At 35.2% G+C, this 14,253-nt stretch overlaps 1 protein-coding gene across 1 annotated transcript in view; it reads left to right on the forward strand.

The window, feature by feature from the left end:
• Nucleotides 1-354: 354 nt before the first annotated feature.
• Nucleotides 355-14,253, forward strand: part of LOC112015070 (methylmalonate-semialdehyde dehydrogenase [acylating], mitochondrial) — a 16,337-nt gene continuing 2,438 nt past the window's right edge. Inside the window, exons 1-16 of the mRNA XM_065781457.1 lie at nt 355-504; nt 2,224-2,528; nt 2,640-3,212; nt 4,710-4,739; nt 4,834-4,928; nt 5,147-5,218; nt 5,311-5,472; nt 5,571-5,649; nt 5,727-5,881; nt 8,975-9,038; nt 10,551-10,630; nt 10,935-11,000; nt 11,234-11,284; nt 11,407-11,558; nt 12,972-13,074; nt 13,302-13,388. Coding sequence (XP_065637529.1) covers nt 2,660-3,212; nt 4,710-4,739; nt 4,834-4,928; nt 5,147-5,218; nt 5,311-5,472; nt 5,571-5,649; nt 5,727-5,881; nt 8,975-9,038; nt 10,551-10,630; nt 10,935-11,000; nt 11,234-11,284; nt 11,407-11,558; nt 12,972-13,074; nt 13,302-13,388 — 1,749 coding nt within the window. The 5' untranslated portion in view covers nt 355-504; nt 2,224-2,528; nt 2,640-2,659. The remainder of the gene's footprint in view (nt 505-2,223; nt 2,529-2,639; nt 3,213-4,709; nt 4,740-4,833; nt 4,929-5,146; nt 5,219-5,310; nt 5,473-5,570; nt 5,650-5,726; nt 5,882-8,974; nt 9,039-10,550; nt 10,631-10,934; nt 11,001-11,233; nt 11,285-11,406; nt 11,559-12,971; nt 13,075-13,301; nt 13,389-14,253) is intronic.

Below are 14,253 nucleotides of genomic sequence, written 5' to 3' on the forward strand. Positions count from 1 at the left end.
GTTCAATCTCCGCCTACACCAAAAACTGATTGGTGTCTTGATCTGATGATAAAGAGCTATCATCAAGGGCGGACCTAATAGATTGAAAATCTCTCCAAAAAAAAATATAATTATAGTTTATAGATAGTTCCATATAGTTAAAAAAAACCTAACGGATACTCATTACTAATAATAATAAAAATCAAATTTCATATTTAAAAAAAATAATAAAAGAAAAAAAAATCATATTTTAAACATTCCGGTGCATTGCATTTGCACGGCTTATCCATTAGCTGTTACATAGTAATTATATTACCACGTTTGCTTAAACATTAAAACTCTTTTTTAACGCATTCCACGTAGGTCTAAAATTCCACTCTATCATGTAACGCCAAACAACGACTTCACTCATTCAACTCAACAAGTCAGTTGCATTGCATTTACAAATTCCGTTCACAAACCTCTCACTACTCTTTCCACTCAAGGACCTACACGTAACCGAACTCCGGCCGATCGCCGTCGCCGGTAGGAATTTCTCTCTCTCTCTCTCTCTCTCCACTCTGTTTGGTTTCATAGAAAGTGTGGGAAAATATATGGAAGAGAAAATTGATATACTTGTTTTGTAAAGTAAAGTGTGGGAAATGTTTGTTCCATCATTTTGATGTTTATGACTCTAAATGGGGTCCTCATATAAATTTTTTTTTTTTTTTTTTTTGGTGGATTAATTTAAGGCTTATTAGTTATTTTTGTTTTACTTTTAATCCTATGTTTGGTGGCTGAGGAATTGTAGGAAAGAAATGAAACTAAAAACTTGATTCTGAGATTTTTGTTTGGTTATGATTGAAAAAACACACATGGGTTAGGCTCTAATTTTTGTGGCAAATGGAAGTTTTTCATGGAATAAATTGCAGAATGTGACAGTGAGCTAAAGCAATCAATGATGACTATTGCAGTCAAAAGAGAAAATTTAAGACAATAATAAATTTAGGCCTGTTCTCTCCTTATACCTGAAGTTTTCTTGCATAATTTTTTGTTTTATCTAAATTTTATAGAAAAGATTAAGGTGGTTTGCCACTTAGTTTAGATGGTAAGCCTACGGGACATGCTTTAGTAGGCGTGGAAATAATCTTGTTTAATCCCATCACATCAAAGTGAAAACTTCAGTTTTACAAGTGCTTCTCTTTACATTGGATGAACATGATAGATACTTTCCGTCCTTTTCGTTTATAGGAAATGTTTTCTTCCAGGCTTGTTTAATGCCATAATTCGCCTTTTCTGTCACTAGATAGCTTCCTTGGAGGAAATAAATGGGACCTTACCTTTTAGGGTAAATTGAACTTTCTCTTTCAACTTTGTTTGACAATCATTAGTAACTATTGTAGCAAAAAGCACCTGTATTATCAGTTTAGATTGAATCGTGATGTATCTTTCATGTACTACATCAAGTGTATTCCAAAGCACTGGTATATAAACCATCAAGTCAGTTAATCATAACATTTTTAATTTAAATTTGTGTATAAGGGGAAAATACATTTGATTGTGCACTATTTTTGAATGAAGTAGTATAACCTCATTTTCAAATTTAAATTAGCAAATTGGATTTTGGACACCTGAGAGTTGAGTCTTCTTGTCTGAAAATTGAAATCATGACATTCATCAATTGCCATTATGAAGGGATTACTTTAACTTCTAATTTTGTGACTGGTAAAGGAAGTGAGCAGGTTAATATCTAGCAGCATATTGTAGTCTTAATAAATTTGATAAACTATTATTAGTGGATGAAATGGTAATGGTTATAACCTCTCACACAAGAGTAGCGTGCTAAGTTATGGTTCATAGTTTTGTTGTTCATATGAATATTATTTACACACATCCCTTAATTAACTGCTGCTGTGTATAATATATGTATGAGATGCTATATTGTTGGTGATTAGGAGAAAAGGTACATGCAAAAGTGGTACATGGTGATGCTTTCAAATTCTGAGGATTCTGTAATAGGGAGAAAAAATGCTAGATAGTGTGCGTGTGTATGTGTGTGTGCTGGTGTATCTTTTGTGTGTGCATGCGTGCGTGCATGCACTGTGTGTCTGATGTAAATTTTTGAAAGGCATGTAATGGCACAAAATGTTGGTTTATACTTATTCCAAAAGGACTGGATAAAATTGTGGCTATGCGCATTACGCATATTTATATCTTGGATTGTTTGAAATTTGTATAATCTATATCAACTCCCTTTTTTGACAGGGGACTTTATAGGGTATGACCTCTTTTGTTTCAACTGAAAGTGAAATGCCAGCAGAGGAGGATATCGGTGCTGTTGTATGAGGTGTTTTTGTTAATCTTTTTCTGGATTCATGCATTAAGGGCCTTATGAAAGTAGTTTTACAATGATATGAGATTCAATAGATGTGAGAGGTGATAACAGTACTTCACTTCTGAAAATTTCTAATAGAAGAATGGGTTTTTGGTTTTGTTCTCAACCAGACATGATGTATCTTATCTGCAGATACAACAAGTGATAAATTTTTTTGCAGCATATATATTTAATGGTAATTCCTAAAATTACTTTTCTTTATGCTAAGTGGAGCCTTTGTGCTCTTAAGTTTGGTATACGATATGAAGAAAATTAGATGTAAGGTGATGATCAAGTCATAATGCAGGCTCTCTCTTGTGATTATTGATGATGGACATTGAAAGCTGCACAGAACTGAATGAATTCCCACAGATGCTTCCACCTCCACCTGGAACATTTGTGGATCGTGAAGAACTTATCCAACATGTTGGGGAATTTGCCGTGTCCCAGGGATATGTGGTTACCATTAAGCAGTCTAAGAGGGATAGGGTGGTTGTCCTTGGCTGTGACAGAGGAGGTGTTTATCGTAACAGGCGGAAACCTGCTGATGAATCATCTGCTGAACGTACTCGTCGAAGAAAAACTGGTTCTCGGCTTACAAATTGTCCTTTTGAAGCTGTGGGCAAGAAGGATGATGGCTTGTGGATCCTTACCATAAAAAACGGAACACACAACCATGAACCCATAAAGGACATCTCAGAGCATCCCTCTGCTCGTCGCTTTACAGAGAGAGAAATTGTGCTAATTAAAGAAATGACAGAAGCTGGATTGAAACCTCGCCAAATTCTAAAGAGACTGAGGCAAAACAATCCAGATCTTTTATCAACTCCAAAGCATGTGTACAATGTCAAAGCTAAGCTCCGACAAGGAAACATGACAGGTGTGGTCTTTGTTTGAAGTTGCATGTCCTCAAGCACTCTTTCTTTGACCCTTTTTTTTTTCTTTTTTTTTTCTTTTTTTCTGTAATTACCTCATTTCTCTAAATCATCATTTTCACCTAGGCTTAATTAAAGAACCAAATTTTGTTAAGCTCTCCTTTCTTTTGAGCCATCTTACACTATATAAGTCCTACTGAATTGAAATTAAGTGTTAATTTTTTTGTTTCCTTCCCTAACATGCATGCAGAGATTTTAGAATTGGAATTCAAACCTAGGTTTAGGTATTGCCCTTGTTATTTTCCTCCAGTGAAGCTATCAGATCTTTTCAATAGATAGGTTGGTTAATTTGTTAATATCATAGGGAATGCATGTAATGTGGTCATTGTGGTACCCTCATTTCCTAGGTACAATATATTGGAGTATGTTTTGACATATTCTTCTGATAAAATTTAATAATCTTGATGCTGAGTACTGCTAAGGATAATTCAAAAAGGTATGGGTTCTTTTTAATGCTCACTGCAGATATGTTAATGATTAAACAATAATTTCCACTATCATCCCGATGTACTAGGGTTGCACCCCTTTATGCGCTTTTTTGAACACATTCTTTACTTATCAAAAATGTTTGGCCTGATATATGGTCCCTGTAGAGCATGGTTGCTACATATTCTTATGAATCTCAGGACTAATGCTTGCCTATTTCTAGAATGGAGCTTCATTATGTTTGTCTTATGTGTATTGAATTTATAATTATTTATTATCCAGGAGGCCAGCTGATTAAGTGACAAAATAGGTTCCTGAGCCTTTACAGGGTTAGCCAATAGCTGTTGGATCCACTATTACCTTGTTTTTTTTTTCCTTCCATTCCTCCCTTTTCTTGTGTTCAATTGACGTTAATGAATTAAATGACAGTGGGCTTGATATAAATTATTACTTATAACTACATGGGTAAGCTCCTTTAATAAATATGGTAATTACAAGCATAATTAGGCACCTTTATTCAACATCAGGAGATATCATCATATTTGGCCAATTACTAATTGCCATTCCCAGGTCAGAGAGCTGCCCCAAAGGCTATATGATTCTGTTTTTTTAATTGCTGAATCTCTTCATGCTCTTTGGTTATGCTTGGGAGTTTCATTTCCAAATGAGGAAGTTCTGGCTGTCTATAGTATTGAGGATTGTTGCCTTCGTCAATTGTTGGATGGTTTTGGAATTCAGGTTAAACTTTAACTGTTTTTTTTTTTTTTTTTGAATAGGTAATAAGAATTTTATTGATATAAAAGATCATTGTGTTCACGATGATGAACACTCTGAAAAAGAAAAAATGACTGCTTATGGCCATATGAGTTCAGAATTGTTAGAATTAAAAATGGAACTTTTTTCCCTTTTCCCTTTTGGTTTCTTCAGAGGGCATTATTTAAGTAACATTGTAACTCTGTTGTTTATAAGATGATTAGTCTGAGAGAGTAACAATCAATTTTTTGCCCTCTTTTCAGTTGAAGCCCTTAGAAATTCTCTGCAAATCAGTAAGTATATGTACAACCTATAGCAAAAATTTATTTAAAAAAGAAAAAGTGTGTCAGTTTACTTACAGTGGAAGATGGCATGCTTATGTTGCAGTGAGGAACTTCAAGTCACTGAGACCACAGAAGTCTGCTGTCAGAAACAATTATCTAGCAGTTACTGAGCCATCTTGGAGGCAGCGCAACCCTCCAGTAAGCTTTGATGTTACTCTGCTCAAGAAGTCTTATCCTTACTACTTGGAGGAGAGGAAACCGTTAAAAAGAAAATGGAAATAATCTATTTCTGTTAATGCCTCCTGAATTGCTCTGTCTGCTCTCTTTCTTTCTCTATTCCCCCCCGCCCTCTCCCTGGCCTTTCTTTTCATTGGGGGTTTTTCTTACTGTATTCTTTTTCTTGTAATGTATATCAGAGGGTTCCCAATCTCATTGGAGGTAGATTTGTCGATTCACAATCATTTGTATCTGTTGATGTTTTGAACCCTGTAAGTGTAATATATGCTTTTAAAAGCTATTTTTCCAGTATTTGTATCAATTTTAAGTCAATAATAAATTTTCTTTTTTCCCTAATTGATAGGCAACACAACAAGTTATTTCTCAAGTTCCTTTAACTACAAATGAGGAATTCAAAGCTGCAGTATTTGCAGCAAAACGGGCTTTTCCATTGTGGAGAAACACACCCATTGCGACTCGTCAGCGCATCATGTTCAAGTTCCAAGAGCTAATTCGCAGAGACATTGTTAGTGATCGGGACTTCTTTGTTTGACTCAAGTCAATTTACGACTTTTTTGTTGATCTGTTATTAGTTAATATTTATCTTACCAATCTTTTTTCTAGGATAAGCTTGCTATGAATATTACTGCTGAGCATGGAAAGACGTTAAAGGATGCATATGGTGATGTGTTACGTGGGCTAGGTTAGTCTCTTTGTGGTCTTTAAAAGCTCAATAGGTGTTGGTTATGCTCTTATAAGGTTTTTGATTATCATTCATAGAGGAGGTGGAACATGCTTGTGGATTGGCAACCCTTCAAATGGGGGAATTTGTTTCCAATGTATCTAATGGTATTGACACCTACAGCATTAGAGAGCCACTTGGTGTTTGTGCTGGGATTTGCCCCTTTGACTTTCCGGCTATGATTCCTTTATGGGTAAGCTCACTATACTTCTGTTTTCACTATTTATTTGCTCTTTGGTTCTACGTGGTAGTTTTTGGTCTAGGCTGTGTGCTCTTTTTCTGCTTATGAATGCAGTTATGTATATCACTCATGTTGCCATTTAGAGAACAAGTTTGTTGTTTAAATCATGTTGGGACAGTTATTTATCTAATATTATTTTTAGTGTGCTTTTCTCTCTTCTTCTTCTTCTTCTTTTTTTTATTTTTTTTATTTTTATTATTATTTTTTTTAAATATATATTTTATATCTTAAACAAAAGAAAGAGAAAAAAAGGGGGTGGGGGGGGGGGGGTTGGTATGTTCTCTTTATTGTTGGATTTTGTCAGGTGCACGAAGACTTTTGTGAGTTTTTTTTTTTTTTTTTGGGGAGAAGAAAGACTTTTGTGAGTTAATCAGGCTTCTTCAACTGCTTAGGAATGGCATTATGCTTATAACATAAGAGCTGGAGAAATATACTTTGAACTTGTGATTGGTCTCACTGACAAAAAAAAAACAATAAAAAGAGGGGTAAACATAATAAACCCTAGAGTTTGACATTAGTTCCAAATTAAATCCTAAAGTTTTTTTTTTTTTTTGATGAATTATTCATACCAAACAAAGGTTCACAAATCATTTAGCAAAAGCTGTACATCATCCAGATACCTAGGTAGAACTTAATGCTCAGGCTTCACCAATCACTAACGGTAAGAAACACACCCTGACTATAAACAGCCTACATGCTCAAAAACACAAAGTGATTGCTGCAGATGCAGTCAAAAACCTCTGCATCACAAATCTAAGTAAGTACTTTACACCCACAAAATAAATGGATCTCTCCGCTACAAAATGGAGGTGTTATTACTTGCTTAGTGCAGAGATGAATCCCCCAATAACAGCATAGCACCGTGTTCCTTATAGAGTTCTTGAACTGCCCTTTAGCAACTACTCAGTACTTGACCTCCCAAGTCCTAGCATTGTGTTGACAATAACACATGGTATACAACAGCCCCTATACTAATTTGCATATAATTTCCTTCTTACTTTCCCCTTTATATATATATTAATAATATTATGTAGATTCCAATCCACCAAGCTGGACCACTCAACCTCAGGCTTCCTTATCAAACACCTCTTCATCACCTCCTCCTAGATTGTCTTAGAAAACCCATACCTAAAGAACAGATGGTCCCTGCTTTCCACACAACCCTAACAATATAAATATGGAGAGGGTCACCTTTGTGGCTCCATTTGAGTAACCTGTTGCAGGTATTCAATCTATTCCTAAAAGCCAATCAATTTGTAAAGGCAGGTCTTGGAGTTGCAGCTAAGAACTAGATCAATTTCCACCAATTTACTTCTAAAACTTGACTTTAATTTCATTCCAAGTTTCAGCAGTTGTGTACTCTCTTGATTTAGCTGGAACTTAAATAGGTTTATCCCTCCCTCCAATCCCAACTCGAGGAAGCATACTCTCAAATTAAATAAATCATTAGACATCAATGGCTTCTAAGTTCTAACACCAATCACTGTAATGATCACACTAGGCACATTGACTTCCATACTACTTTATGCATCACATACCATCCCATGTGAACATGTCCAAATATGGTCTATAGCACCCCTAAAGGATACTACCAATCATGCCAGAGAGAAATATGAGAGTTTTACCTCCTTCAAACCTTATAAAAGGCCTTGGCAAGCTCTTAAGTTTCCTCCACCACCAACTGCAGCTATGAGGGACCTTCACAGTTCACAAATCTGAAGTTTCAATTGCATTATTTTTTATCCTGTTGTTTCAAAATTTTTAGTTGAATCTTTAGTTGGCCTCTATTACCCCATGAGATACTGAGGGGTTCTAGAGGGGCTCACTTCCCTTGGAGGAACATATGGAGTCTAAGGTATCTCGAAAGATTCTTGAATGGATAACATTGGATAAAATTTTAATGGTGGATAATATACAGAGATGATGTGTGTTTGTTGTTGATTTGTGTTGTATGTGTCAGAACAATGAGGAGTTAGTTAATTACCTTCTTCTTTTTTGTTCAGTGGCACAAGATATTTAGTCTTTTGTGTTTGCATTATATGGCGTATCCAATTAGGCCGAAAATGGTGATACTGGGTTGCTGGCATGGAAGATTTCAATGTCATAGGAGTTCAAAGATATGGAAGGCTGTTCCTTTATGTGTAATATGGAGAATTTGGTGGGAGCAAAATAATAGAACGTTTGATGGTGTCAAATACCCTAATCATGTTATTAAACAGTCCACGTTGAGATGTTACTATGAATCAATGACTACCTAGGGTAGCATCCGTTCGTATTCTTGTTTAGAGTTTTTAGATCTTTTGAGTTTGAGGTCCTAATTCTTTAGGAGTAGTTTGATTCACAATCTTTTGTGTGAAAAATCTCCTTTAGTGAAAAAAATCTTGTAATATATATGTTTAAAAAAAAGGAAGATACCAAAATTCCTCCATATGAATTACAGGTAATGTTTCAGCACCTAAAAGTCTCACAAAATAGCTTACTCACATAAAGTAAAAATAAAGGAAGCTAGCCATTGTTAGATAAAATAAAAGTCCAGTGTGCGTTGATTTTGAAACTATAAATTGTAATTGCAACTTCATGGATTAATTTGAAATCAAGGTCAAGTATTTTTTATTATTTTATTTTTTAATCTAATTACCCCTTCAAAGAATTGCAACAAATTTGTCGTCAAGATGGAGTTAAGAACGTTATTACTTATTAGTAATTCAATACGGCCATTGTTCTGCGTCATAGTTAATTTTTAGTATTTTTATTGCATTTCAAACTTTATTTGGATTATGAGGTATTCCATGGATTGTTTTCTCCTCATTTATAGATGTTCTTAATTTCAGGTCTTAAGCTGTAGTTCTTCATTTTATTTCTTTTTGGGGGTGTTTCCATATGCATATTGTGTACTTGGGATATGTTCCCTTTTAATACTTTCATTTCTTATCCCCCTTCCCCCTCCAAAAAAGATGAAGAACTAAAGAAAGGTTCAATAAATTTTTCATGGGTTTCAATGGACCAATTGGAATCTCCTCCCTACCTTTTTTTTTTCTTGTGCAGATGTTTCCTTTGGCAGTTACATGTGGCAATACATTCATTCTGAAGCCATCAGAGAAGGATCCAGGTGATTGTCAAATCCTTCCTAGTATTGTAATATATGAGATCATAGAACTTTTGCTCCTCATTATTATTATGCTCTAAATAGTAGAGTACAAGGGATTAATAGCTCTCTTCTTTGGTCTCAAATGACAACATGTAAAAAAAACACCTATCTTGAGGAGGATTGCTTCGTGATGTGTTTGGTGCTTGGGATAAGAGGGCTGATAGTTTATAAATTATCCATTTTGTGGTGTTGGTGTGAACCAAATATTGGACATATGTAGCCTTGCACTTACTATATATTATAAAAACCATATAAAACAAGGGGAGGGAAGTTATACTTTGCTGAACATCCCAATAGAGAGAAGGGATAAGTAATGCCATGGATCTTGAACTTTGATCTTGCCTTCTACCATGGTGACTTCACTGTTGGGGATCTTGCCATTGATCTTGCCTTCTACCACTGATCTTTTTTTGTAGTTGGCCAGGAATGGTGTGTGGATGGACTTGTGGTGAAACTGAGCTAGATTTGGAGCTGCAGAGGTGAGGGGTTGACAGCATGGCATTTAAATTGATTTGTTTGGTTGTGGATGATGGTGGTTATGAAGGAAGCAATAGTGCTGTTGGTGGAGATGATCTATGGGTTTAAATTGGTAGTGATGGAGATAGGTCTAGATTTTGATGTTAACAAGTGGCAGTGGTAGGTGAAGTAGATGGGTGGTGTTGGTCAATCCTGAAAGGATAGGGTCCTCTTCTGCCCATTATTCTTAGAGTTCCTATTATTTAACAAAGGGAAGAGGCAAGGAGGTTGAAAAAAAGAAAAAGGAAATCATATCCAAACTCCAATCCTTTCATGCACCAGACATTGAAAAGGATATATTATGTCCCTTAATATGACATCTTATTTGTCAAAAGGGGATTTGAAGTATGTTGTTTTAAATTTTTCCTGAATTCACTGTATGTTATGGATTTTTCTTAACATCCACACAAGAGGCATCCAATTAAAGACCTAAAAGAAAGTGAAAAACCTGATACCTAATATATGTAACCAATAGGAAATCCAAAGATAAATTTCAGTCTATGTGGATTGAAATTGTGTTGATTACATTTCATCAAACATGTGGATTGCTCAGCATTTATAATATGAATGTATGTATGTATTTAACTTTTAATTTTTCTGTGGTAGGTAAATTGTCAGTTTCTGTTTTTGTAATTTGTTCATTTCTTATAAATTTCCTTTCCCATTAGGAAAAGATTTTGTGCTTCCAATGACCAGAAAATAGAGGTCTTTTGAGATTCTAATGCTTTTATCTTGGTAAGTAAATAGTCATTGTAAAAAATGAAAGTAAAGCTACCCAAGTAAATGGTACATGTACATAGACAAAGCTACAAGCAGTCTAGAAAGCATTTGATTCTAATGCTTATAGTCTTAAGAATTGGACTTACTGGCTCATTCACTGTGCATGCAAATGACATTAATATGCACACATTTGTGCTTAATGACCTACTTGGTGTGTGTTTGTGTATACTTTTCCAGGGGCTGCTGTAATGCTTGCAGAGTTGGCTGTAGAGGCTGGTTTGCCTAATGGTGTCTTAAATATAGTTCATGGCAGCAACGTAAGGCTTCTGATAATTGTTTATCAGATTTTGTTCACTCCATTAATACCTTCCTTGAGTATGGGTATATGTAATTGATATTTACATTAAAGCCATCAGTTTTTCCAATTGAATACATTACAAAGTTGTCTATTTCTGTTTGGTCTACTATGCCTTATGATGAACATGTTTTTATCTTCGTGCTCAACCAAAATTGTTTGATTTTGATGCTTTTATGATGCTATCTGCCTTATCACAAATCGTTTTTTTCTTCTTTTTCTCTCATTTTTTAGTTTTTCACTTACTTCACATTGACTTGGGACAGGAAATTGTTAATGCTATTTGTGATGATGATGATGTTAAAGCTATCTCATTTGTTGGTCCAAATGTGGTAAGTTATTCCTTAGTGTTGACAATGATACAAGTTGCAATTTGTTACCTCTATTTGGAGTTTTTTTGTTCTTTCTTCTTTGATAAAACAGTATGTCATTTGTTTTATGCATATCTGACAATGAGCAACATGGTTGTTTTAGGCTGGTAATCTAGATTCTTGACATTGTTGTTGGTCATACCATAAGTCTTTTACTTCAGATTGTTGATCAGTTATTTATGTTTTGTTCAAAGGCGGGCACTTGCGTATATGCAAGAGCATCAGCAAAAGGGAAGCGTATCCAGGTACTACTATTCATGCATATGCTTTGGTAACAAGCCTGCAGTTTCTCGAGCATTGTGGTTGCTGTTTTATTAATGCAGTAGTTGAAGTCAATGAAAATTAGCTGGCTGACTGTTGTCTTCAGTCCAATGTTGGAGCAAAAAATCATGCAGTTGTCATGCCTGATGCAAGCATGGATGCTACTTTAAATGCACTAGTTGCTGCTGGTTTCGGTGCTGCAGGACAAAAGTGCATGGCACTTAGCACGGTTGTTTTTGTTGGAGGCTTAAATCCATGGTATTCTGCTTTGCTCCCTTGCTTATCTTTGTGTTTTTTGAGTTCGTATTTGTTGAATCCAAACTTTGTAACTTTGAGCAATGTGTATCTCTCTTTCTCAGGAAGGTGTTTCATTCTATTGTGACTAATCATATCACGTCCTATTCCATTTAAGGAACCCACAATGAGGATCTCTATTTATTATTTGAATAATTTTAAAATGTAATAGTAGTTTTATTGAAAATAGTTTGGAGGGCATTACAAAGTTCATGGGTATTGGGTAGTATACATGAGAGACACCAAAAAATCAAGATCTAAAATTGCGGTTCTCTAAAATGTCCCACAAGGAGTGAATTTTTTTTTTTTGGCTAGCAACAAGTGGGGGAGGAAGGATTTGAACCCAAGTTCTCCTCATTGGAGAGAACAACCAGTGCCACTGAGCCACACAAGACTCTTGGCAATGTTTAGAAATCCCTTTTGACTCATAAACTTATCAAAAAAGAGTCAAAACTTCTGTTTAGGCAAGGAAAGCTCGACCCTGTCAAACATTTTATTATTTCTCTTGCTTCTCTCTCTCTCTCTCTCTCTCTCTCTCACACACACACACACACACACACACACACACACACACACATACAATGAATGAAAAGAAATCCATGTCCACTCACAAAGCAGTCTCAAGAATAAAGACTTTTGTTTAGGCAGGAAAAGTTCAACTCAGTTGGATGTTCTAGTCTCAATCTGCCTCTCTCTAAAGATAACCATGAGGCATTAAGGGGTTGTCTTTCATTCCAATACTCCTATACTGACTGAAGGACCCTTCACAGAAATAAACCTACAATTCCAGAGCTGTCTTAGGCATAAACCACGTAAAGCTAAACAAAGACAAAACTAGAGACCGCATCCCCCTGGAAAAAGAACAAGGGAGTAATACACGATCCACCAATTAACTGTTTGTACACATATAGCACTAATTTACATTGATCTTCCCTCAAGTTTTCAAATTATCAATAGTGAGATTCTTCCCAACGGCAGCTATCCACCCAAAGAAAGCCACTTTCTTATGCTACTTTACCTTCCAAATGCCCTTTCTTGTGTAACAAGTAATTGAAGCCTACTCAACGTCCTGTGCTGTCTAGCTTATGTGGTAAAAGTCTCTCTAGTTTTACACCCCTGGCATAGGTTATTACCCCTCTTTAGTGGGCCTATGGTTAATGTATATTGTGCACCTAAATGAAATAGGTAAAAGTAAATTTATGTTTCTAACATATGTTTTTTTTTTTTTTTTTGAAAGAATAAAATTTAGTTATAAGTAAGTTTCTTACATATGTTTAGATTGATTTGATTATGATGCTTCTTGGATTCAGTTAGTTGATAGAGATCATATGGCATGGTGTAAGTGGTTTGTTGTAAGAAGACTTCATTATTTTCCAGGGAAGATAAACTAGTGGAGCATGCCAAAGCAATTAAAGTAAATGCTGGAACAGAACCAGATGCAGACCTTGGCCCAGTGATTAGCAAGCAGGTGGATGCATATTATTAACCCTTGACCAATTTAGCAGCATTAAAATCATAAAGAGAGTTGTTGATGTGGCAGTAATTTTCTCTTATAATTCAATAATCATAAATTTTCATGACATTGTGTGCTTTGCATGAGGCATATTTGTTATTTTGGATGCAGAAGTGGAAGCACTTTGAGCATTTCTCATTCCACATTTAAATGTGTCTTATTTATAATTTCATATTCTGCAACATTCTTAATTGTTGACAGGTAAAGGAAACATATGCAAATTGATCCAAACTGGTGTTGATACTGGTGCAAATCTAGTCCTTGATGGAAGAAACATTGTGGTATTGTCTTTTGTTCTACCAATTTAATCTTTCAATTAGGATAGTTTGTTTTTGTTTTTGGATGTATTGTTGCCTCTATGTATTATGTTGTCTATTAATTGTTCTTTAGAAAGGATAAAGGATGCAGCAGAAAATTTTAAATGAGGGCTGGCAAGGTTACTCTCTTTAAGTCTGATTGTCTGGAACTAAATTCTATCATGTAGAACCTGGTATGTAGGGTGACTGAAGCACTTGGATTCTATAATTAAACCTTCTTCAACCTGGCATGCCCAGTTATTTAGGCAGAACTCAATTTTGAAATTTTAATCAAGATTTTTCCAAAGAGATCTAAATATGTGAAATGTGCAAGGATTGCAGACAAGCACGAATGCTTGGTTGTAAAATGTTTGCAAGAGAAATGGAAGCAAAGAGTCATTATTTTTCAATTCAAACACAATATTAATATTTTGGGTAAATTACAGCAACCGCCCTAGAGGTTTGGAAAATTTTAGGGATGTTCCCCCAGTTTTAAATTGACACTCCACCCATTGAGGTTTGTAATTCGTATAATAGATGTACTATTTCACTCTATTGTCATTACTTACAATAACAAAATATATTGTTTTCAAAATAGATTCCCTTATAGACTAACCAAGGGAGTGAACAAACTAAGCAGTCCTGTTTTTGCAATTAGATGAGTTGGATAATTAGATGGCTAAGTTATAATTTTTTTTTTTAAAAAAAAGTCACCATGTGTCTAACCAATCGGTCATTACAAGAGATAAATAGCTCAAGAGAGCTATTTGAGTCAGAGCTTCAAGGAGGATGAAAGATAGATCAAAAGAGGGGAAAAGGTACATAAATAAAGGGAGAGCAGAGATAGGAA

Source organism: Quercus suber, unplaced genomic scaffold (assembly GCF_002906115.3).
Source record: "Quercus suber isolate HL8 unplaced genomic scaffold, Cork oak 2.0 scaffold_267, whole genome shotgun sequence".
NCBI lineage: Eukaryota > Viridiplantae > Streptophyta > Magnoliopsida > Fagales > Fagaceae > Quercus > Quercus suber.